Here is a 23,325-nt window from a genome sequence, read left to right as displayed (position 1 = left end):
ATTATGACCCGAGACTCCATTGGGCTCTGACGCGCGGTGCACGCCAGGCCCGCCCCAAAACTACCACTCCCACGATGCCTTGCAATTGTAACCTGGAGTGCTATTGGTCTTCAGGGCGCGGGGTGACCCGGGAGATGTAGTCTCTTTTGCCCTGGCGCCGTTGCCGAGGGCAACGGTCCCCTCTTGGCACGAGTGTTCCACCGTGAGCGGCGGCAGCCTCCGCGGAAGGACTTCGCGGGAGGAGGTTGGCGGGGTTGACTGGGCGGTGGCCGGGCTTTGATGCCTGGGGTCGGGAGAGGATTTGAGGGAAACGGGCCGCGCTCCGGAGCTGAGTAGGTTGGGCAGCAGGAGGGCGGTTCAGGGGCCTCAAGCCTCAGTTTCGCCGTCTGAGGGGCACTGGAGAGATGGTCCAATGTGGGTCGCTCCAGGCCTTGGGGAACAACCCGCTGGTCTGAGGGGCGCCCTTATTTTCAAAAATTGGTTTATTTTTTAACAGCTTTATTGATAACTCATCTGCATACGGTACAATTCACCCCTTTTAGGCTTACAATTCCGTTATTTTACTAAAAATTTACCAAATGGTGCAAACATCACCGCCATCCAGCTTTCGAATTTGTGGGTCACCCCAAGTGTATCTCTCCATCCCTGCTACCACCCGCAGTCCCAGGCAACCACCGATGGGCTTTGTGAGTTTATGGACTTGCCTTTTCCGGGCAGTCCTTGTAACTGGAATAATAGGGTGTGTGGTTTTTTGCATCATATGGTATTTTCACTTAGTGTGGTGTGTTTGACACGTGTGCATGTTGTGTGTATCATTATTTGTTCTTTTTTATTACTGAATAGTTCTCATCCATTCACTAGTTAATGGCTGTTTGGGTTGTTGCCACTTTTTGTGTATTATGAATAAGAACTGTTACATTTCGGTTATCTTGGGCTGAACGGGATTGAAATTGCTGGGTCCTATGGTAACTATGTTTAACTTTTTGAGGACCTACCAGACTGTTTTCCAAGTTGGCAGTTGCATCGTTTTACAGTCTCCTCCAAGGGGTATGAAGGTTCTAATATCTTCACATCCTCACCAACCACGTGTTCTTTGCTGTACTTTTGTTTACAGGTCTCTCTAGTGGGTGTGAAGTGGGATCTCATAGTGGCTTTGATTTGAATTCCCCTCATGGATGATGTTGAGTATCTTATTACATGCTTATTGGCCATTTGTGTATTTTTTTTGTGAAATATCAGTTCATATATTTTGCCTATTGGTTTATTTTTAACTGTGAGTTTACAATGTGTTTTTACAAAAAAAATACATTTCTTTTTTTTTTTTTTTTTTTTTTTTTTTAAATATTATTTTATTAGTTGGAGGCCAATCACTTTACAAAAAAATACATTTCTGAAGCTAACACAATATTGTAAATCAACTATACTTCAATAAAAAAAATTTTAATTAAAAATACATATCTATTTTAGTTGTGGTAAAGTGTACATAACATGAAATTTTAACATTAATTTTTTTTTTAAATTCTTTTTTTTGGCTGATCTATGGGGCTTGCAGGATATCACTTCCCGGATCGGGGACTGAAACCCACCCCCTGGAATCCTAACCACTATGCCACCAGAGAAATTCCCCCCTCCTTAAAAAAACAGTTTTTTCTTAATAGTTTATTTATTTTAAACCTTTCAGAAGAACTAGATGCCAGAAAACCTGCCCTGGGGGTCAGGCTTGCCCTCTGACCAGCATGGAATGGCCTGGAGCCTTAACTACAAAAATATTCACAGAGATAGCTGTTGATGTTGTTCCAGTGCTTTCCACTTCCCCTTCACCATGTCCCTGCAGCTAAAAGTTAGCCCGTTATGCAGGTAGTCCAAATACTGTCATTGTTATTGTTTTGTTTAGTTACTAAATCGTGTCCGACTCTTTCCCGACCCCACGGACTGTAGCCTGTCAGGCTCCTTTGTCCGTAGGACTTCCCAGGCAGAATACTGGAGTGGGATGCCGTTTCCTTCTCCAAAGGATCTTCCCCACCCAGGGGTTGAAGTCGCATCTCCTGCATTGGTAGGCAGATTCTTACCACTGAGCCACTTGGGAAGCCCTCCCAATACCATCATGACAGCTATCTAAATTTTCTTGTGTGCTTATTCTGTGCCCCATACTGAACACGGGATTCCTATGAGGAACACAGAAATCCTGTTATTCCCTTTTTACAGATGAGCAAACTGAGGCACAGAGTGGTTAAGTAACCTGACCAGGGTCACTCCCACTAGGAATTCTGTGTGGTTTTCCATTCACTGACCCCTGTGGTCAGGCCTATGTTGGGTACTCTTAGTATATGAATTGTTAAAATGGGAATAAGAAAGCAAGCACACTCATCAGAGAAACAGACAGTGAGATAATAAAAATAATTCATTCTTGTCCAGAATCTTCGGGACTGGGTTAAATGCTTTGCCTTGCACAAAATATTTGAACTCAGCTTTAAAAGGTGTATAAGATGTAGAGTTGCCAAGTTTAACAACTCAGAATACTGGACACCCAGTTGAATTTCAATTGCAGATAAACATAATTTTTTAATATAAAGATATTTGGAACAATGCTTTTTAGTATAAAATGTTCAGAACATTTTACCTTAAAATATTTGGGTCATACTTAATTTTTAAAAATTATTTGCTGTTTATCTGAAATTCAAATAACTGACTGTCCTCTATTTATTCTGATAATCCTAATAAAGTAGTTTTCCAAGTGGATAGAGAGGGGGGAAAAGGCTTTTTTGGGTCTCACATTACTTTTTTGTTTTTTAATAAAAGTAACAGATACAGTCTTGATAGAACATTCAAACAGTATTTTTCTTTTTTTTTGGCTGCACTGTTCAGGATGTGGGATTTTAGTTCTCTAATCAGGGGTTGAACCTGTGCCCTCTGCGTTAGAAGCACAAAGTCTTAACCAGTGGACCACCAGGCAAGTCCCACCATTCAAACAATATGGAGCTGAGGCATGGTTCTACAGCTCGTCTTTTCTGCCTCACAGACCATTATGCTGGAGATGTTATGCACACAGATTTTTCTCCCTTCCTTTAATGGCTGCCTAATATTCCATTGTGTGCCTGTGGTTGTCTGGACCTCACTGGGCCTGTGTTTCTGATCAGTACAAATAATGCTGCCAAGACATTCCTTGGACATCTCTATGTGACTTTGAGAATATAATTGTAGGTAAATTCCCAGATGTGGAATTGTGGGGTCATGGTTCTGTGCATTTCACATTTTCATGGCCATTGCCACGTTCTTCACTAAAGGGCCTGCAGCAGACACCCACCCATGCCATTTTTTCCCCAAGTCTTTAAAATCTTTTGAAACCTTGGTAAATCTTTCAATGGATTGTTCATATTCTTTCAGGGGTACACAAGAACTCTGAGAATATGATGAAAACTCAGGCCCTTCTCCCCAGAAAAATGTACACTAGCACACACGCACAACACACGGCTGACATATTGTGCAGGATGGGAGGAGAGGGCGGCCTGTCTGTCCAAAGTCCCTAGTCCTGCTCCCAGGGCACTGGTTCTTATACTAAGTAAAATAAGACTTCTTGGGAGCTCATTAAACATATAGACTGAATTTCAAAAACAACTTAAAAAAATAGTACAGCCAATTTTTAAAACTATTTTTATTTACTTAGCCTCACTGTGTGGCATGCAGGATCTTAGTTCCTTGACCAGGGGTTGAACCCGGGCCTCCTGCATTGGGAGTGTCGAGTCTTAACCACTGGACTACCAGGGCAGGCTCTCAGCAGCTCTTTTTTCTTTTTTTGGTTGTCAAATAATCCTTTTTCTTTTTCCTTTGCCATTCTTAACTAGCTTGGCACTCCACCACACCACTGTTAATATCATTTATGATGTCATAAGGGTGGCGGCCATCAACATCGCAGCCCACAGACTGGGCTGTCCCCAGGATCACTTTAATGGTTCCAGAAAGTTCTCTAGCTAGAGACCGATGCCACATCTGCCGGGCAATGTCAACGATCTCATCAAAAGTGATGTTTCCACTGTGCTTAATGTTTTTCTGCTTCTTTCTGTCCTTCGGTGGTTCCTTGAGGGCTTTGATGATCAGGGCAAAAGCAGAAGGTGCCGCCTCAATCTGGGCTTGTCTGTTCTGAATGGTCAGTTTCACTATAGTCCTCAGACCCTTCCAATCACCAGTTGCCTTGGTGATGTCATCACTGACCTTTTTTGGAGACAGACCCAGGGGGCCGATCTTGGGGGCCAGGGCCGACGTGGCACCGACCTCCCCACTGGTGCACCTCAGGTACGCAATTTTGATCTCGTTGGGGTCGAACTTAGGCAGCATGGTGGAGGCGGCTGGTGTCGGATGAACCTGGATTCGGGATGACCGAAGAAAGTTGCAACTTGGCCTCCTCTGAGCTGAAAGCCAAAAGCTCAACAGCTCTTTTTTTTTGAGAGAACTGAGGACAATTGGATAAAGGAGGAGACTGGACTTGGGGTGCCACTGGGGAGTAGGACTGACTCGGAGTTGAAGTGGGGCAGCTGGAGAGACAGTAAAGAACTCTGGGGGTGAGTGAGATCTTTGGAATCAGCCTAAGCTCTGAATTTGGCTCTACTACTCACTGGCCATAGAGCCAAAGCTATGGTTTTTCCAGTAGTCACATACAGATGTGAGAGTTGGACCATAAAGAAGGCTGAGTGCCAAAGAGGTGATGCTTTTGAACTGTGGTGCTAGAGAAGACTCTTGAGAGTCCCTTGGACTGCAAGGAGATCAAATCAGTCAATCTTAAAGGAAATCAACCCTGAGTATTCATTGGAAGAACTGATGGTGAAACTCTAATACTTTTGCCACCTGATGCGAAGAGATGACTCACTGGAAAAGACCCTGATGCTGGGAAAGATTGAGGGCAGGAGAAGGGGGCGACAGAGGATGAGGTGGTTGGATGGCATCACTGACTCAGTGGACATGAGTTTGAGTAAACTGGGTAACAATGAAGAACAGGGAAGCCTGGCGTGCTGCAGTCCATGGGGTCTCAAAGAAACAGAAACGACTTAGCAACTGAACAACAATAACAACTCACTGATCAGGACCTAACCTGCTGGAGCCTTCATTTCCTTTCTCTCCTCTGTGAGAGAGGGATGACAATAACCCACTCACAGAGTTGAGTGAGGGTTCAATGAGATACTGCAGTTCTGAGTGGAGTACCGGGCATCCTGCTGGGGCCTGAGAATCGCCGGCTTTTGTCTTTAATATGTAACATGTGCCACTTAATACCTGGCCTGAAGGGTAATTCAGCGGTAACATACCAGGTGTCTTATTTATATATTTTTAATTTATTTTTTGGCTGCCCTGGATCTTAGTTGCTGCTCCAGGGCTTTCTCTAGTTGCGGCAAGCGGGGCCTACTCTTTGTTGCGGTGTATGGGCTTCTCACTGGGGTGGCTTCTCTTGTGGAGCACACACTCTAAGGCACACAGGCTTCAGAACTTGTGGTGCTCGGGCTTAGTTACTCTGTGGCATCTGGAATCTTCCTGGACCAGGGATCGAACCTGTGTCCCCTGCACTGGCAGGCGGATTCTTATCCACTGTACCACCAGGGAAGTCCCAGGTGTCTTATTTTCATGGTGGTCATCAGGCTTGGAGGGGCAGCTCTGGCCAGATGGTAAAAGGGGATGTAGTCTCTCCCAAGTGTCGGGAGGTGTTGAGAGATCTTAACTGGCAGTATGAACATCAGATGTTCTGATTCTTAAGTTTTCTGTCTTTACTCCCTAGAATGGCTTTGATAAGAAAACCCAGCCGTCCTGTGCATGACATCTTTGGCGACCTCAGTGATATTTCCTTAGAAGACTCAAAGATGGAGGACATGCGGAACTCTGGTATCAGTAGAAGTCTTACCAAAATAGCACCCGGTTCCAGCAGATTTTTAAAAAGAAACCAGACTCTGGGTGGAAAACACTTCCTGCCGAAAGACAACGCTGTCCTGGGAACTGAGCCCTGGCGCTCTTCAAGTAGACCGTCAACCACTGCCTCCAAGGTCAGGGCCAACGCGGCGCTCACGAAGCTGGCTCAGATAGAGAGCAAGATCAGGAATCGAAAGGTGCGGATGGGTCCGTCAGATGCGGAACCCGAGGACTGGCTCCCTAGCAGAGCAGAGGGAACTCGCCCCAGGAGGACGGCTGACCTTTCTTCACAGAACTCAGGACGACCCTCCCCGGAACAGGCCCTTGAAATTCCTGTCCCTGAGACAGGCATGCCAAGTGGGAAGGCCAGTAGGTTTCTAAAGAAGAGAGAAGCAGGGGTGGAAAAGATACCTGTGGAAGCCCAGGCTGGGAAGGAGAGGGATGCTGAAAGACCCAAGGAGAGACAACCCCCTAGAACACTGGATTCTCCAGACAGTGATGAAGAGGAAATGAAAGAGTTGCTAGGGAGCTTGATAGAATCTTCCAGGGAAAAAGAAACACCCACCAATCAGGGTTTCACCAGCACCAAAGCCAGTGGAAAAGAACAAACAAAACTAGCCTTGGTAAGGTTTGCCTGTACTTATCCATTTTAATTTTTTATTTATTTATTTGGCTGCATCAGGTCTTAGTTGTGGCATGTGGGATCTTCCCTTGTGGTGCGGGGACTCTAGTTCCAGCACACGGCTCCGTAGCTCTTGGGCTCAGTAGTTGGCAACACAAGTTACTCTGTGGCATGTGGGATCTTAATTCCCCAACCAGGAATCGAACCTGCATCCATACCCTGCATTGCAAGGTGGATTCTTAACCACTGGACCACCAGGGACATCCCTGCATTTTGCACTTATATATTTTGTGCTTGTGTTAAAACTTTGCATTTGTACCTTTATGTCATAGCACTAGAGTCTTTTGATGAGCGCCATCACCCATAAGCTACTTGAGAGAGTGTTGGATGAGGAAGGGTTGGGTTTCAGCCAATCACGGGGACCCACTCCTGGTCTGCTCTGTAAGGGACTGGATTTCGGACACGTCAGGTAGTTTTGCATTATGTGGAGCTGGTAACTGTCTACCCCACAGGATGGCACTTTGTATGACTGATCCAACCCCAGCCGTGATCACTGCCCGCTTGCTGGTTGTACCATATGGGAATCACTAACTTGGGAAGGCTCCATTTCCATTTTTTTTTTAACTTGAGGTGCAATTCCTATAACCTAAAATTAACCTATTATAAATGAACAATTCAGTGGCATTTAGTACATTCAACAATGTTGTATAACTGCCACCTGTTTCATTCCAAAACATTTCCATCCTCCCCAAAAGTAAACCGTTACTGATTACTATCAGTCTTCCCTGTTGGCTCAGTGGTAAAGAATCTGCCTACAATGCAGGAGTCACAGGAGATGCAGGTTTGATCCCTGGGTCGGGAAGATACCCTGGAGGAGGGCAGGGCAGCCCACTCCAGTATTCCTGCCTGGAGAATGTTGTGGACAGAGGAGCCTGGTGGGCTACAGTCCATAGGGTCACAAAGAGTTGACATGACTGAAGTGATTTAGCATGGACACGTGCACCAAGTAATCACTCCCTGTTTCCCTGTCTTCCAGACCCTAATAACCACTAATCTGCTTTCTGTCTCCGTGGGTTTGCCTGTTCTGGACATTTCTCTAGTGGAATCATACAACCTGTGACCTTTTGTGTCCAGTTTCTTTCCCTTAGCATGATGCTTTTGGGGTTCACTCACGTTGTAGCATGCGTCAATGCTTCATTCCTTTTTATGGCTGAGTAATATTCCATTGTGTGGATGGACCACATTGTGTTTATCCACTCATCCACTGATGGACATCTGGGATGTTTCTACCTTTTGGCAATTGTGAATAGTGTTACAAGTATCTGTTTGAGTCCAAGTTTTCTATTCTTTGGGTTTTTCCTAGGAGCAGAGCTGTTGTGTCCTATAGTAAGTCTGTGTGTACCTAATTGAGGAAGAGACAAACTGTCTCCCACAGTGGCTGCACTGTTTTACATACCCATCAGCAGTGTATGAGGGTCCCAATTTCTCCACATCTTCACCAACACTTGTTATTAAGGGAAATTACAAAAGAGGTACTTTGGCCAATTTTGCTTAGTTACTCTTGTGACTAAGTTTGTCTGACTCTTTGCAACCCCTGTGGACTGTCGCTCACCAAGCCACTCTGTCTATGGGATTTCCCAGGCAAGAATACTGGAGTGGGTCACCACTTCTTTCTCCAGTCAAGCAGGCATCGTGGGTTCAATCCCTGGGTCAGGAAGATCCCCTGGAGAAGGAAGTGGCAGCCCACTCCAGCATTCTTGCCTGGGAAATCCCATGAACTGAGGAGGCCGGTAGGCTACAGTCCCTGGGCTTGCAAAGAGTCAGACACGATTTGAAAGCCAAGCAACACTTCTGAGTATTTCTAATCCCAGGATTCTCTTGCCTAAATGTTGTCTATGGAAGCTGAGGGGAGAAGAGAGAAAGGGGCAGAGAGCAGTTAACGGTCATCCTGAGGTCTCACACTGTCCACCAACCCCAATGTCGCTTGATCAGGACTTAGCATATGTTTGGTTAATTTCCCTTCTTTTGTTTCCGCCCACGTAGGATGAAATCCCAACTCCACCCAGGGCCCTTTCACAGCCCATCAAGGATCTTCCCAGCTCAAAGCCCTTCCCCACTTCATGGCTGTCAACCTCACGGTCAGCAGATGGGACCCTTCGCGGTGCTGGCTTGAGAACTCGCTCCCCACAGATGCACACATCTGCCTCCCACACGGTGTCGCTTTCCATCCCTGGTGCCTTTCCGGAGTCAGCACCTTCGACTGCGGGGGACGACGAGCTCTCATCCTCCCTGAGAAGGAGCGAGCCTGGGCCCCAGGAGGAGCCTCCCTCAGAAGCCACCAATGACAGTCTGAACGGTAGCCCTCATCCCTGTGCAGAGTTGTCACCCTGGGCAGGGAGGGCGAGACCACCTTTAGGGTCCCCAGCGTGTTGGTCACAGGGTATTATCACGAGGGGTACAAGGCACTCTCAGCTTTTCCACACCCTCTTTCTTAGGTTGAGGGGCCAAGTCAGATTTCTTTCTCCCCTTGGGGCATGGGGGCTCTTAGTTCCTGACCCCCTGCATCCATGTGTCTGAAACGCAGTCTTAACCACTGGACCACCAGGGAAGTCCCCGTTCTATCTTTAAAGTCTTCATTTAGTGACCCTGCCCAGTGACAGAGCGAAAGCAAATCCTCCTAGAGCCTCATATGAGAGAAAGTTTTCCTTGTTGTAAAAGAGCAGTGTGCTTCCTTTCCTTTTTAAATGCAGAAAACGAAACCAACCTCTAAGCAGTCACAGACATTTTTGTTGTTTCACCATCATTCAACATGATTTTTTATGTACTTGTTTACTTTTTATTTTTGGCTGTGCTGGGTCATCGTAGCGGTGGCCAGGGTCTTCGTTCCCTGACCAGGGATCGAACCCGCATCCCCTGCACTGGAAGCCAGGGTGGATTCTTTTTTTTTTTTTTTTTCTTCTTCTCCTTAATGAACTCCCCAGATCTTTTCTTTTTAAAAAAGAAAAAATTTTTATGTTGTATTGGGGTATAGCCGAGAAGGCGGATTCTTAACCACTGGACCATCAGGGAAGTCCCCAACATGAGTTTTAATACTGTATGTTTTTAAGAAAAGAGCAGAAAGAAAAGATGGGCAGCCAACATGAATTTCTCCCCTCTGTGGTTTCCTTACCATCAAAACCCAGTTAAATAACTGGATTGAGTGCCTGCTGTTTGCCAGCAGGTGCCAGACGTGATGGTGTCAGGAGCATGATGACAAACATGCAAACTTGCCCGTCCCCTGCCCCCAGGTCCCAGGTGCTAGAATGATCTTTAGCCTGTGAATCAGTGGTAGGGGAGGAAAATTAGCTTTTCCCCTGTGTCCTTTTAAGTTCTTGGCTGGTGCTCTGTAACCAAAGACAGGTTAACAGGAGAAAAGCATTCTGAGATTCAGTAAGTATTTCATATAAGTTTTATGTGACCCAGGAGACTTCATAAGGAAATGAAAATGTAAAGAAATGGTGATGCCTCCTGCTAGGTGTGATAAGCAGTGGAGAGTCCTGGGAGAATGTGATAGAAGGATAGCAATAGATGAGGGAAGATGTAACAAAACCTGCTAGTGGGGGTGGTTCAGCTCCCCCCATCTAGGACATAAGCATGCTCCTATCCCCCAGGTAAAGGGAAGGTGAGTCTTACCTGAGGGTCTTACGACCTGCTTTGTAGGAGGTCAGGGAGTCCTTCTGCAGCCCCTTCTGTGTCTCAGATTCCTGCAACTGAAGATATTCAAGATGCGGGACTTCCTTGGGGTCCAGTCGTTAAGACTCTGCACTTTCACTGCAGGGTCACAGGTTCAGTCCCTGGTCAGGGAACTAAGATCCCACAGGCTGCATGGTGTGTCCCTGCGCCCCCCCCCCCAAAAAAAATCCGAGATGCTAAGGCACCATGATGTAGGGGCAGGGAGGAGAGGCACAGCCAGCCAAAGACCCCTCCCTGTGCAGGGGGATGGGCTTGAGGGTGCGAGAAAGCCCCCTTGGAGCCCCCTCGGGGGCCACCCTCTGCCGGATGCCATGTGGCACCTCACTGCGGTTGGCCCAGGTCTTCAGCCCCGAGGAGGTGGTGATGGGTGTCCTGGCTAGCCCTGTGGTGTGGGTGAGAAGGCGGGCGTACCTGCACAGGAAGCCTGTGAGAGTCAGGCTTGGCCGACGTGGCAGCCGACAGGAAGGCCAGGCCTGGGTTCTGGCCCTCCCTGACCCCCCTCCAGGCTGCCCCTCACCCCCGCTGCTGGCTGGGAGGGGCCCCCTCCGTGTCCAGACCCCACCTTCCCCTCCAGATGCAGCTTCGAGAGAGGGAGGCAGCAAGGAGTGGTGAGGACAAGTCTGAGTTTGGGGGTCCAGCCCACCTGGGGTGGGGGCTTCCCTGGTGTCTCAGACCATAAAGAACCTGCCTGTGATGTGGGAGACCCATGTTTGATCCCTGGGTCGGGAAGATCCCCTGGAGAAGGGAATGGCAACCTGCTCTAGTATTCTTGCCAGAATTCCATGGACAGAGGAGCCTGGCGGGCTGCAGTCCTTGGGGTCGCCAAGAGTCGGATAAGACTGAGTGACTAGCACACACTCTGTGGGGTGGCACCCCTGCTCTGCTGCCTTCTGGCCACACGACCTCAGGCTCTCGGTGTCTCAGTTTCCTCGTCTGTAATGTGGCGGAGCTACGACAGTGAGCTAGTGCACTGGAGTGCCTCCTGCGTGGGAAGAAGGGCCTCCCGCACAGGAAGCCTGTGAGAGGTGGGGTTGTCCGACATGACAGTGACGTTGCCAGTCCACGGTGTCCTGCGGTGCCTTGGCCCAAGCCGGCCACGATGGCTTAGTTCAGAGGCTTGTCTGTGAACACAGACATGCTGGCAACTGGCAGTGTTGGAGGAGCTCAAAGGCGGGCTGAGCCCTCAGCACTGATGTGATGAGCTGGGCTTTCATTTCGGTCTTACGTTGCTGGGGCGGCCTGGCGTTTGGGATTGCACTCAGCTGACCTTTCCAGAAAGAGTGAGCCGCTCAGTCTTCCATCTCCCGTTCACCCCCAGCTCTGTGCCTCCTGTGTGGTGGGCGCTGCTCCAGCTGCTTCCGCTGACTGTCCCCTGTCTGTTCCTGGAATTGCGGGTCACATCCTGCCTCCTCCGGGAGACTCATCCCTCCAGCCCAGCCAGGCTGCTCCATGGAAGCCCCTTCCATGGTGCTCTCCGTAGAAGCCCCTTCCTAAGACACCTTGGAGGCCCCACCAAGTGTCCACCCAACTCAGCCGGGGTTGGATCATGTACCTGCTTGGGTTTTGAGGCCCCACAGAGGGGACATCCCCGTCCCCCTTGCATCACACACACACAGCCTCTGTGCTTCAGTCATGAAATGAGCCATGTGGTGGAGTTGCTCCTGACCCTGACTGCCCATCAGCCTTCCTCCTCCCAGGGAAGAGCAGGCCCACTTGTTGATGGGGCACTGGAACTACGTGAAGCCTTCCTCTTCTAGTAACCTGCACCCATGGCTTTCAGGCGTTGGCAGCTGGCTAGCTGGCACCACAAAGGGGCAGTTCTCCTGAGCTTGAAACGAAAGTGAAAGTGTGAGTCACTCAGTCCTGTCCAATTCTTTGCGACCCCAATTCTTTTTTTTTTTTTTCCCATTTATTTTTATTAGTTGGAGGCTAATTACTTTACAATATTGTAGTGGGTTTTGTCATATATTGACATGAATCAGCCATGGATTTACATGTGTTCCCCATCCCGATCCCCCCTCCCACCTCCCTCTCTATCCGATCCCTCTGGGTCTTCCCAGTGCACCAGGCCCGAGCACTTGTCTCATTCATCCAACCTGGGCTGGTGATCTGTTTCACCCTAGATAATATACATGTTTCGATGCTGTTCTCTCGAAACATCCCACCCTCGCCTTCTCCCACAGAGTCCAAAAGTCTGTTCTGTACATCTGTGTCTCTTTCTGTTTTGCATATAGGGTTATTGTTACCATCTTTCTAAATTCCATATATATGTGTTAGTATGCTGTAATGTTCTTTATCTTTCTGGCTCACCTCACTCTGTATAATGGGCTCCAGTTTCATCCATCTCATTAGAACTGATTCAAATTAATTCTTTTTAATGGCTGAGTAGTATTCCATGGTGTATATGTACCATAGCTTCCTTATCCATTCGTCTGCTGATGGGCATCTAGGTTGCTTCCATGTCCTGGCTATTATAAACAGTGCTGCGATGAACATTGGGGTGCACGTGTCTCTTTCAGATCTGGTTTCCTCAGTGTGTATGCCCAGAAGTGGGATTGCTGGGTCATATGGCAGTTCTATTTCCAGTTTTTAAAGAAATCTCCACACTGTTCTCCATAGCGGCTGTACTAGTTTGCATTCCTACCAACAGTGTAAGAGGGTTCCCTTTTCTCCACACCCTCTCCAGCATTTATTGCTTGTAGACTTTTGGATAGCAGCCATCCTGACTGGCGTGTAATGGTACCTCATTGTGGTTTTGATTTGCATTTCTCTGATAATGAGTGATGTTGAGCATCTTTTCATGTGTTTGTTAGCCATCTGTATGTCTTCTTTGGAGAAATGTCTGTTTAGTTCTTTGGCCCATTTTTTGATTGGGTCATTTATTTTTCTGGAATTGAGCTGCAGGAGTTGCTTGTGTATTTTTGAGATTAATCCTTTGTCTGTTGCTTCATTTGCTATTATTTTCTCCCAATCTGAGGGCTGTCTTTTCATCTTATAGTTTCCTTTGTTTCCTTTGCAAAAGCTTTTAAGTTTAATTAGGTCCCATTTGTTTTATTTTTGCTTTTATTTCCAATATTCTGGGAGGTGGGCGACCCCAATCCTTTGTAGCCCGCCAGGCTCCTCTGTCCATGTAATTCTCTAGACAAGAATACCGGAGTGGGTTGCCATGCCCTCCTCCAGGGGATCTTCCCGACCCAGGGATTGAACCTGGGTCTCCTGCACTGCAGACAGATTGTTTATCATCTGAGCCCCCAGGAAAGACCCCCACCCCGTGCCCTTAACTTGCTTTAAATGAGAACCTAGGATGCGGTGCCACTCTCCCAGCAGAGGGCCCACCCCTCCTACCTCAAGCACACTTACCACGGTGCTTCCCTCTTTGCATTGTGAGCCGCTCTGTGTAGGCCAGGGGCTGGGAAGCTTCTGGCCTGTTTTTCTTTTTTTCCTTGCTTCTCTATTTTTCAGATCTTCCCGAAGAAGGAAGTGGCAACCCACTCCAGTATTCTTGCCTGGAGAATCCCATGGCTAGAGGAGCCTGATGGGCTATAGTCCTTGGGGGTCAAAAGAGTCAGACACAACTGGGCGACTAAACCACCACAACCATTACTTTTTGGATCTTAGCTCCCTGGCCAGGGATCGAACCTGCATCCCCTGCATTGCAAGGTGTATTCTTAACCACTGGACCACCAGGGAAGCTCTTCCTGTTTCTATAAGTAAAGTTTTATTGGGACCCAGCCACACTCACTTGTTTACACACGGTCCTTGGTGGCTTTCTCATCACAAGGGCAGAGCTGAACAATGGTGAGAGAGACAGACTAGCCTGAAAAAGCCCAGACTATTAATACTTACTACCTCGTCCTTTAAAGAAAAAGTGCTCAGATGCCCCGGCTAGCTTTCTGAGGGCAAGGACTGCATGCTTTTGCATCTTCCCATCCCTAGCTCTTAGCCCGGTTCCTTCAACAGGATGGTCAATACCTGTGGAGTGAATGAGTAAATATTGCCATGTTACATTTTTAATTACAGATTTTAGAATAAACATTTTATCCCTGGATGATCTGGCTCCAGCTGTCAGTGAGAAATCAGACTTGGAATGGAAAGTAAGTACAGTGAACCAATTTTTTGTTTCTTTAAAAAAAAAGATTTATTTATTTATCTTACTACTCTGGCAGGGCCGGGTCTTAGTAGCGGCATGCAGGATGTTCTGTCTTCACGGTGGGACTCTTTAGTTGTAGCATGTGGGATCTTAGTTTCCCAACCAGGGATTGAACCCGGGCCCCCTGAATTGGGAGCTTGGAGTCTTAGTCACTGGGCCACCAGGGGAGTCTCTCAGTTGATTTTTCACTTTAGATCTTTACGTGGAACGGTTTGCAACAGTGATGCTTCATTTAGGTCAGCAGTTCTCACCTGGGAACACTTGGCGATGTCTGGCGACACTGTGGTCATAACTGTGGTGCTGGGTGCTGCTGGCCTCAAGTAGGCGGTGGCCAGAGATGCTGCTCAGTGTCCCAGAGAGCACAGCGTGGCCCCCAGTGCAGAGAGTATTTGTGTTTTGAATGTCAGTGTCGATGTGCAGAGATCCCGATTTCAGGTGATAAGAGAGGAGTTATTTAACGTATCAGATGATTAGAGCAGGTCCCACTTCAGCCTCCCCACAGCACTTCCTGCACTGACCTGTATTTGTTCCAGCGCCCCATGGTGATTCTTGCTGTATTGGTAACCACTTCACCATCAGCGCCATGCAGCATTCAGGAGTGACATGCGGGATCCACCAGGGTTACCGCACCAGGGTTCCCCCACCAGGGTTCCCCAACCAGGGTTCGAATCAGTGCCCCTTCCAATGGAAATGCAGATTCTTAACCACTGGAACACCAGGGAAGTCCCAGCACAGGTTTTAATAAAACATAATTATGACACAACACATTTCACCCACCTGCTGCTAACACATGCTCACACTGTCAGTGTTAAGTGAAGCAGCTTCGTGCTGAAGGGTTTCAAGAATCCTGCTCGCAATACTTCTCCTGCCCAAATCTAGAAAGGACTGTGTAGATCCTCACCTGCTGGGTCCCCGGGGTGCCTTCACTTCTAATGCAGTGGTATTTTGATTGTGTTGCTCATTCGAAAATACTTTCCAGTGACCTCTGCCATCCTTCATTTTAGGAAGAAGGTCAGGGGGGCAAGGCAGCCAGTGGAAGGCCCTGGGCAGGAGATCCCCGCTCTGAGAGCGAGATCTCTGAGCACCTGAGTGAGCCGTCGGCCTCGTCCCCTGGGCCCCAGGGCATTTGTTGCCCGGGGCCGACGTCTCTGGAACCTGTGGCCAGCGCGGGGAGCTTGACTTACTCAGAAGATTTTGAAAAATCCCCCAGTCCCACAGCATCTGAGTCAATGGCCTGTTCAGAGGAGTCTCCCAACGGGACACTGGCCACTCAGTCTGAATTTTCTGCAAGTCTGAAGTCAGACCTCCCTCCCTCAAGTCCCAAGTCACGGAAGAAGCGGGCCAGGGGTGTCCCAAGAGTCGTGGTGAAGGAGACTGCCGTGCAGACACCCGACCCCGCCTTCACCTACCAGTGGGCTGAGGGTAAGGACGTGGCCTGAGGGTTGGAGGAGGGAGGGGCAGGCCCGAGGCAGTGATCGGCAGGAGCCCCCGGACCAGGAGGTCTGGGCTGTCATCAGCCAGCTGGTGGGACCTCAGCCCCCTGTTTCCTCTTCCACAGAAAAGGGGAGCTCCCTGGGTATTACCCACTGTCTCCCAAGCTTCAAAACACTGAAATGTTTCAAACCAAAGACTAAAGCAGTGGTTGTCAGTGGAGCCGATCCTGGCCCCAGGGGACATCGCAAGGGTGGGTGACTGACTGTCTCCGGGTGGAGGCTGGGCCGCTGCTCACACCCTGCAGTGGCCAGGAAGGCCCCACCAGAGAGCGTCCCCACCCGAAACATCAGGTGTGACAGGGACCGCCTTCCAGGACAGCACATCCTCAGATGCTCTGGGATCGCAACTTTGCATGCATACACGTGCTGCTCCTTTTTCTCGTCAAGACCAGGGGTCCCCAGCCTCCAGGCCACAGACCACTACAGGTCTGTGGTCTGTTAGGAACCTGGTTGTACAGCAGGAGGGGAGCGGGTGAGCGGTGGGTGAGCGAAGCATCTTCTGTATTTACAGCTGCTCCCCATCACTTGCATTACCGCCTGAGCTCTGCCTCCCGTTCGATCAGCGGCAGCATAACAAATGTAATGCGCCTGAGTCATCCCCAAACTGTCCCCTGCATCACCACCCCCACCCTAGTTGGTGGAAAAATTGTCTTCTACAAAACCAGTCCCTGATGCCAGAAAGGTTGGGGACCCCTGGTCTAGACAACACCCACGATGCAGACAGAGCTTCTTCCCGGACTGTGCACTGGGGTGCGATTCCTGCTTTTCAAAGTTTATTTATTTATTTTGGCTGTGCTGGGTCCTTGTTGCAGTGCATGGGCTCTTCATTGAGGCAGGTGGGTTCTTCTCTAGTTGTAGCACTCAGGCTTAGTTGCCCCATGGCACATGGGAACAGTTCCTGGACCAGGGACTGAACCTGCCTTGGAAGGTGGATTCTTAACCACTGGACCATCAGGGAAATCCCTGCATGTTCTTGCTTGATCTGCTCATTTGAATCTGGGGGCTTCATGATATTTCTGTCCAGACCTTGCACCTGGCCAAGGGGTGTGAGTGTTCTGTTTCTCAGGAAGGCAGGTCAGTCAGATGGGCCCAGTAGAATCACTGGAAGGTGTTCAAGAGGATTTTAAACCCTGGCTCTGTGACTCAGAAACCTCCGAGTCCCTCCCCATGTCGTCCTGCTGCCTTTCTGACAACAGAGCCTTTGGGCAGCAAATGGGCGCACGTCTGTTTCTTTCTTGGCAATTTAGACATGCTTTCGTGGTGCTGATTTCCTAGATTAGGCCTGACATCAAAAGGAAGGAGAAAAAAGGCAGCGTAAATAAATCAGCCTGTTAAGAGCCCAGGGAACATCTGAAGCTCACAAATGGCTGTCAGAGGAGGGCCCATCCAGGGAAGGGCAGCTGCCCTGAGCTGAGTGACTGCTTCAGCCAGCTCACCTGACCTGTGTATTGAACAAGGAGAACTTACCAGAAAGATGGAGGCAGGTTTGGGGAAACTTTAAGAAGCGGAATGATTAAAAAAAGCAAGGAGAGTGGCCATCACATTCAGAAAGAGAAGAAGACAGACTCACATAGCCTATTTCAGCATCTTACCTGTTTATGAGAAAGTCATTGCTCTGGACCCTGCCCACTCACCTCTCCTCCTGTGTCTGGAGCAGCGGCCGGCGTGGCAGCCATCGGACCAGCCTTAGGAGGTGCCTACGTGGACCCAGCACCCATCGCCAGCCATGTCATCAGCGCAGATGCCATAGAAGGTAACAGCCCAGCTCACCTTGTGGGTCCCTTTAGGTGAAGCGGACACATTTTACCTGCAGTTTCACGTCCACCCTTGGAGGTGTACGGCCACTCCTAGGGTGCTGGGTTTGGAGAATCTGTTGGTGGGGATGGTCACAGCCACAGGTAACTGCCACAGTTTCTGGGCTCCCAGACGACAGACTGAGTGTCCCAGAACCTTGTCTGTCTTGCAGTAGGACCCCCGTGTTGGAGAAAACAGGAGGGTTAGCAGGGACACTCGCGAGCCTTCCGCCCCGACAGGGCCATCTCTGTGTGTTCCCTCTGAGCCTTTCTCTCCAGATTCCATAGCTGGTTTCCTCCAGAAGGCACTCAGCCAGTACTGAGGGGCCCAGTCCCGTGGACACGGCCCCTGCCTCCTTGCTGAGTGTGGAGGAGTCACGGGGCCTTGGGGAGGCCCCCGCCAAGCCTGGGGTGAGAGGAAGGCGCCAGTGAAGAGGTGACAGTCACTGTAGGAGACCCAGTCTGTGCCAGTCCCCATGGGGCCACTGATGCTCACATGAGAGAGGCCAGGGGTCCTCTGGAGCCTGTTCTTTTTCTTACCATTTTTAGAAGATGAAGATGCTAAAATATATTCGTCATAAGTGAAATGTTTATATCTTTAAAAAAACCCTCATCCTTTTTTTAAACATAATATTGACCTCAGTGACTTTTCCATGAGTATAGTCTTAGTAATGATCATTTTTTAGTAATGATCATTTTTAACCATTGCAGTTATTTTTAATTGAACTTTTATTTTGTTAAAATTTTATATAAATATTAAAAAAAATTTTTTTGGCCATGCCATGTGGCATGTGGGATCTTAGTTTCCTCACCAGGGATCAAACCCGTGCCCTCTGCAGTGGAAGCTTGGAGCCCTAACCACTGGACCATTAGAGAAGTCCCTAGGAATTTTATTTTAATTGCATTTTAAATTATTTTAATTACGTGTCTAAACATGCATGGGTGCCTGCTCAGTTGCTTCACTCGTGTCTGACTCTGCAGCCCTGTGGACTGCAGCCCGCCAGGCTCCTCTGTCCATGGAGTTCTCCAGGCAAGAATACTGGAGTGGGTTGCTGTGCCTCCTTCAGGGGATCTTGGCAACCCAGGGATAGAACCCGTCTCCTGCATTGCAGGTGGATTCTTTACTGCTGGGCCACCAGGAAGCCCCACATGTTTAAACAGACGTAGTGTAAAATTTCCCCTCTTCCTTATTTTGAAGTGTACAATTCAGGAGAGTTAGAGCCACACCATGAGGCTGCACTGCCTGGAGAGCCACGTCCTGGCCTTCCTCCCTCGTGTTGGACACCGAGGTTGAGGCTTCCGGTGGTGCCTGGGGGCCGAGTGTGTGAGACGCACACACAGGTCAGAGACCGCAGTTCATCTACCACTGAGTAGAAAGGCACATAACGAGGCGAGGCCGCTGCTGCTTCTGGAGGGAGCAGTACCTGCAGAGGGCATCCTGCCACAGCCGAGGGGTGGGGGTACAGGGCTGCCCAGGGGGTGCGGTGAGGGCTGGGGGCTGGGGCCAACAACTGACCCGAAGCCGGGGTGGCAGCCCTGACTGCATATAGCCCAGCCGTGTTCGCACTCAACGATATGCTGAAGCAGCAGCTGAGCCTGACGCAGCAGTTCATCGAGGCCAGCCGGCACCTGCACGCGTCCCTCCTGCGCTCCCTGGATGGAGACTCATTCCACTACCACACCCTGGAGGAAACCAAAGAGGTGACCACGGCGCTGCTCCCACTTCCATGGCGAAGAGAGGGCAGGGGGCTTTCGGGGCTCCCACTTCCATGGGGGAGAGGGCAGGGGGCCTCCGGGGCTCAAACTGGGATGCTGGGAATGCTGGGGCCCCAGCCCCCTTCGGTCCTGGCCGAAGGAGCCCCTTTCTGTCCTTGGCCGTGACCAGGGCTGGGGCAGGGGTGCTGTGTGACATCAGACCAAGGTGCCCTTCTCCTGGGTGAGGGCCCTGCCCCTCCACAGACCCTTCCTGAGGGCCGCCAGTCTGGGGGCTGGTGCTCCGGGGATATCACACTCATCACGTTATTTTCTCCTCCAAAATTCATTTTTTGTCCGATGACAAAAACATTATTTTATAAAAATTCTGTTGGAGATCTGTTACTTACAAAGTTCTCCATAATTTCAGAGATAATTATTACCAACTTGATATATATTCTTTAGATTTCTCCTATGTAAAATATAAACTGTTAAGCATGTGTACAATATTATGTCACATATTCTATACAATATATAAAATATATAGAATAGGTGTAGTATTAAATATAATGTGATAGGTGTTTCTTTATAGAAATGGCATCGTACTATATGAATTGTTATGCGTGGTGATTTTTAGCATTTCAGTTACAAATATTTTAGTATGTATTTCTTAAGAAGGACTTAAAAATAATAATCACAATGCCACTGTAATATCAAAACCAAACTGACTTTCCAGTTATCATTATTAGATGTCCAGTGTTCAGATTTCCACTCATCTCATAAAAGGTGTATGTTTCCTATTTTTTTCACATGTATCCAGAGTCCTACATTAAGTTTGCTCAGTATTTTTTTAGACTCCTAACCTATATAGCAGGGGTTTGCAGCCCTGAGCAGTGTGAGTCCCCTGAAGGCCTGACCACCGGCTTTGCCTTGGTGCTAGGGTGGGCCTGGGAGTGGGTGTTCCTCCCATGGACCCACTGGGGACCCACTCTGAGAACCGCTGCTCACAGGCCAGCCCCCTTCCCCACCTCTTGTTCCTTAAAGTTTACCGGTTGGAAGAAAACAGGCTGTCGACACTTTCCCGTGTTCTGGACTTGGCTGATGGCATCCCCGAGGGGTCCTTGCACTTGTTCTGCTGTTGGACGTGTGCGAGCTGAATGCAAGCTGAAGCGATCTGATTCCTTCTGCCTGTCGCCCCCGAGTGGCTGGTGGCCTGCTGTGCTCCAGCCCCACACCCTGAGGAGGGGGTACCCCAGCCCTTCTCCCCGGCCTGTATCCTCTGAGGGCAGCCGGGTAGCCCTGCCCCTCTCCCCTTCCAGTCGGGGCTCGCCCCTTGCAGGGTGCCTGCCTGTGTTCAGCCCTCCTCTTGTTTCCACGACATTGCCCCCGGCATGCCATCACTCTTCCTCTTAGCCCCTGGAGACAGGTGCCATCCGCAGGACCCAGAGCCTCCGCGCACGGAGGCAGCAGTGGTGACGGCTTCCGTGTGTGTCCTCTGCCCCGCAGTACATCAGACGACACAGGCCCGCCCTGCTGACCATGGAGGAGGCCCTGGAGGAGGTGAAGAAGGAGCTATGAATGCCAGGAGGGGAGATGGACCCGAGGATCTCAGAAGCTGGTCCCATACGCCGGTCGTGACACTCACCCCTGAGACCCCGGGGGCATTCGGTGGGTGGGGGCGCTCCAGTCATTTCCAGCCGAGTAGCCCCCGTTTCGTCGGCATGCCTGTCGTTGGAGAGGACAGCACAGGCCAGTGAAGTGGAACCCAGGTGGAGCCTGTCACCACACGCGCAGGACGGGGAGATGCCAGCGTGCCATGTGATGCCACGTGGAGTGGCTCCACTGGGGCAGGTGCTGGCTTCTCAGGGGCTCAGTAGACGGTGGGGGTGAGGAGCCCCCCTGACTAACAAGGGAGCAGGGCCATGCATCCACGCTGGGGACCCCCGTGAAATACCCAGGCAGAGCTCCAACCCAACTCCACGATTCAGACAGTCTGCACTCAGGATGCGCCTCCCAGCCCTCTTCAGCCTGAGCACGCTTCTGATTTAAATGTGCAGAGAAAAAGTTCTTTAAAAAAAGGTCTTTATTTGAAGGCAAAACAGTGAAATCCACAATAAATTGTTAACAACACATGTTTACATTTTATCCTGAATCAGACAGGTTTGAACAATTCACAGCTACAGGAAATCTAGAACAAAAATCAAAGAGTTTATCCTATCAGGTTGAAAAGTTGGAGAGAATTTTGCATCTTATTGAAAAGAATTTTCCAAAAAAGTTTCTGTACAAATGAACGGCACCGCACCAAGCTGCCCGTGGATGCCGAGGAGGGCGGCTCCCTCTGGCCTTCCCACCTCTGGGGGCGGGCGGGGACCGGTGAAGGAGGTGGTGAGAGAGTAGGAGGCAGGGCCGGGCTCGCGCCCCACACTCTGGATGAGAACGGGCCGTCTCACACGTGCTGGTGTGGGGTTCCTCTCAGTGAAAAACACAAGTAGAGACGCTAAGAGTACAAGTTCTCCAAGGGCGTCATCGTTCGGTGACCTGAAGATGCCTCAGGTGAGTTTCCTCAGAACTTTTTGTTTCTGCAGGTAACAGCAAATGGCTAATGTTCAAAGAAAAGAAGAAAAAAAAAAATCCTCAACTTATGCAGCTAAAGTAACTGAATTAAGGGCTGGTATGTCTCAGAGGAAATAGGTTTCAAATTATCTCACTGGGGATCAGCCTAGATCAGTATTCTTTTTTTCTAAAACTAAACCGCTTGGAATAAAAATGAAAACCTCGTTTAACTGCAAATCAGGTTTTGCTTTTTTCCATTTTTAACGAGTGAGCAGTGCCAGCGCCTGGCCTGGTGTGCGTGCGCAGGGCCCCTGCACACACACCCCCTGGTTTCAGAGGCGCGGGCTGAGGGGAGAGTGAGACTGCCGTGCCTTCAGACGGTGCGAGTTTTTATCCAGGGATCTTGTGTCTCTTGCTTCACTGTCTGGGGAAATAAGCTTGTGGCCGTGTGGGCTGGGCACCTCCTCGTGATGCCTGCTGCTACGTTAGAGCTGGTTTGCGGCTGGGGCCTGGGCCTTCGGCACCATCCAGCGTGGCACTGGTCACAAGACCCGCGTCTGTCTTCCTCCTCTGTCGCTCCCCAAGGCAGAGCCGGGGCAGGAGCTGGGCTGCCCCTGCCATCCTCCCGCAGTGAGCCCAGCAGGGTGGCTCTGCGCGCCGCCTACTTGCACTCCTCCCGGGCCTTCATGCGGGCGATGAAGGAGTAGCTCTTGTTCCTGCGGTAGTTCTCGTAGGGGTCGTCCAGGGCCACGCCCACGCCCTTGTACTGGTCCCACTTGTCCCGCACGTCCCCACCCTTGATGGGGTCCTGGATCCCTTGCTCTTTCACGCCGAGGCCGCCGGATCCACTCCAGCCTGAAGGAGAGAGGGATGAGTGGTTACGACCCAGGGGAAGCCCGAAGCGTGGTGCCCTTACCCTGATGAGAAGCTCAGTGGAAATGCCTACAGGGAGTTCCAGGACATGCAGCTCACAAACCTAACACTACCGCTCTCAGAAAGCACCGCTGAAACCCCGCAGGCTCCCCTTCCTGTTTCTGCTTCCAGGTGGGAACGTCCTCTGCCTGCCTCAGCCCCCCACGCCCCAAGTGCCCGGAGCAGACTCTAGCCTCCCCGGAAGCTCACCCATTTTCACCAGCATCTGATGTCCTTTGTTCTCTTCCCCAAGCCTTGAGTCCGGAATAGGAGGTGCTGAATTAGAACCCAGACCAGCCGAGGAACTAAAATTAAGACAGGTAACGTCTTTTACAAAAGAGCGGACACATTTATTGGAATGAAAACTTAGAATATTACAGCATGTGGCTTCTATGGAGGGTCACCAGCGTGAAACGGACACACAGACACACGTTTCGGTCTCTAGCCGCCTTCTTTATCCTCTTCGCCGGCCAGTTAAGGGGTCCCCTAAGA

General features: G+C 49.9%; 3 protein-coding genes across 5 annotated transcripts in view; 1 reads left to right on the top strand and 2 right to left on the bottom strand.

The window, feature by feature from the left end:
- The first annotated feature begins 141 nt into the window (after window positions 1-141).
- C1H19orf44 (chromosome 1 C19orf44 homolog) lies at window positions 142-21,465 on the top strand. 2 transcript variants are annotated; one of them, XM_065917502.1, is made up of 8 exons: window positions 142-244; window positions 5,759-6,509; window positions 8,552-8,864; window positions 14,261-14,334; window positions 15,395-15,812; window positions 17,541-17,636; window positions 19,211-19,377; window positions 20,875-21,081. In XM_065917502.1, exons 2-8 carry the CDS (start codon window positions 5,760-5,762, stop codon window positions 20,944-20,946), a joined length of 1,890 nt encoding a protein of 629 aa, XP_065773574.1. In that variant the 5' UTR covers window positions 142-244; window position 5,759; the 3' UTR covers window positions 20,947-21,081. The 2 variants fall into 2 exon arrangements, with proteins under 2 accessions (XP_065773574.1, XP_065773573.1); XM_065917501.1 differs by lacking the exon at window positions 19,211-19,377 and having other exon boundaries at window positions 20,875-21,465.
- On the bottom strand, window positions 3,835-4,347 carry LOC136165455 (large ribosomal subunit protein uL11-like). The gene has a single exon (XM_065931906.1). It carries the CDS (start codon window positions 4,330-4,332, stop codon window positions 3,835-3,837), a length of 498 nt encoding a protein of 165 aa, XP_065787978.1. The 5' UTR covers window positions 4,333-4,347.
- The window catches only part of CHERP (calcium homeostasis endoplasmic reticulum protein), a 19,129-nt gene continuing 17,238 nt past the window's right edge, over window positions 21,435-23,325 (bottom strand). For both annotated transcript variants that reach the window (XM_065917499.1, XM_065917500.1), the window contains exons 16-17: window positions 23,044-23,138; window positions 21,435-22,776 (exon numbers count right to left, since the gene is read on the bottom strand). In XM_065917499.1, the coding sequence (XP_065773571.1) occupies window positions 22,583-22,776; window positions 23,044-23,138 (289 nt within the window). In that variant the 3' untranslated portion in view covers window positions 21,435-22,582. The remainder of the gene's footprint in view (window positions 22,777-23,043; window positions 23,139-23,325) is intronic.

The sequence above is a fragment of the Muntiacus reevesi genome, chromosome 1 (assembly GCF_963930625.1).
Source record: "Muntiacus reevesi chromosome 1, mMunRee1.1, whole genome shotgun sequence".
NCBI classification, from domain to species: Eukaryota; Metazoa; Chordata; class Mammalia; order Artiodactyla; family Cervidae; genus Muntiacus; species Muntiacus reevesi.
This window is presented reverse-complemented; position numbering and strand designations above follow the sequence as displayed.

Bases quoted from the DNA above. Each gene is read 5' to 3' on its own strand.
- LOC136165455 (XM_065931906.1), bottom strand. From the start codon at position 4,332: ATGCTGCCTAAGTTCGACCCCAACGAGATCAAAATTGCGTACCTGAGG.
- C1H19orf44 (XM_065917501.1), top strand. From the start codon at position 5,760: ATGGCTTTGATAAGAAAACCCAGCCGTCCTGTGCATGACATCTTTGGC. The intron at 8,865-14,260 runs GTAGCCCTCATC...TTTTAATTACAG, and splicing joins CACCAATGACAGTCTGAACG to ATTTTAGAATAAACATTTTA. The intron at 17,637-20,874 runs GTAACAGCCCAG...TCTGCCCCGCAG, and splicing joins CAGCGCAGATGCCATAGAAG to TACATCAGACGACACAGGCC.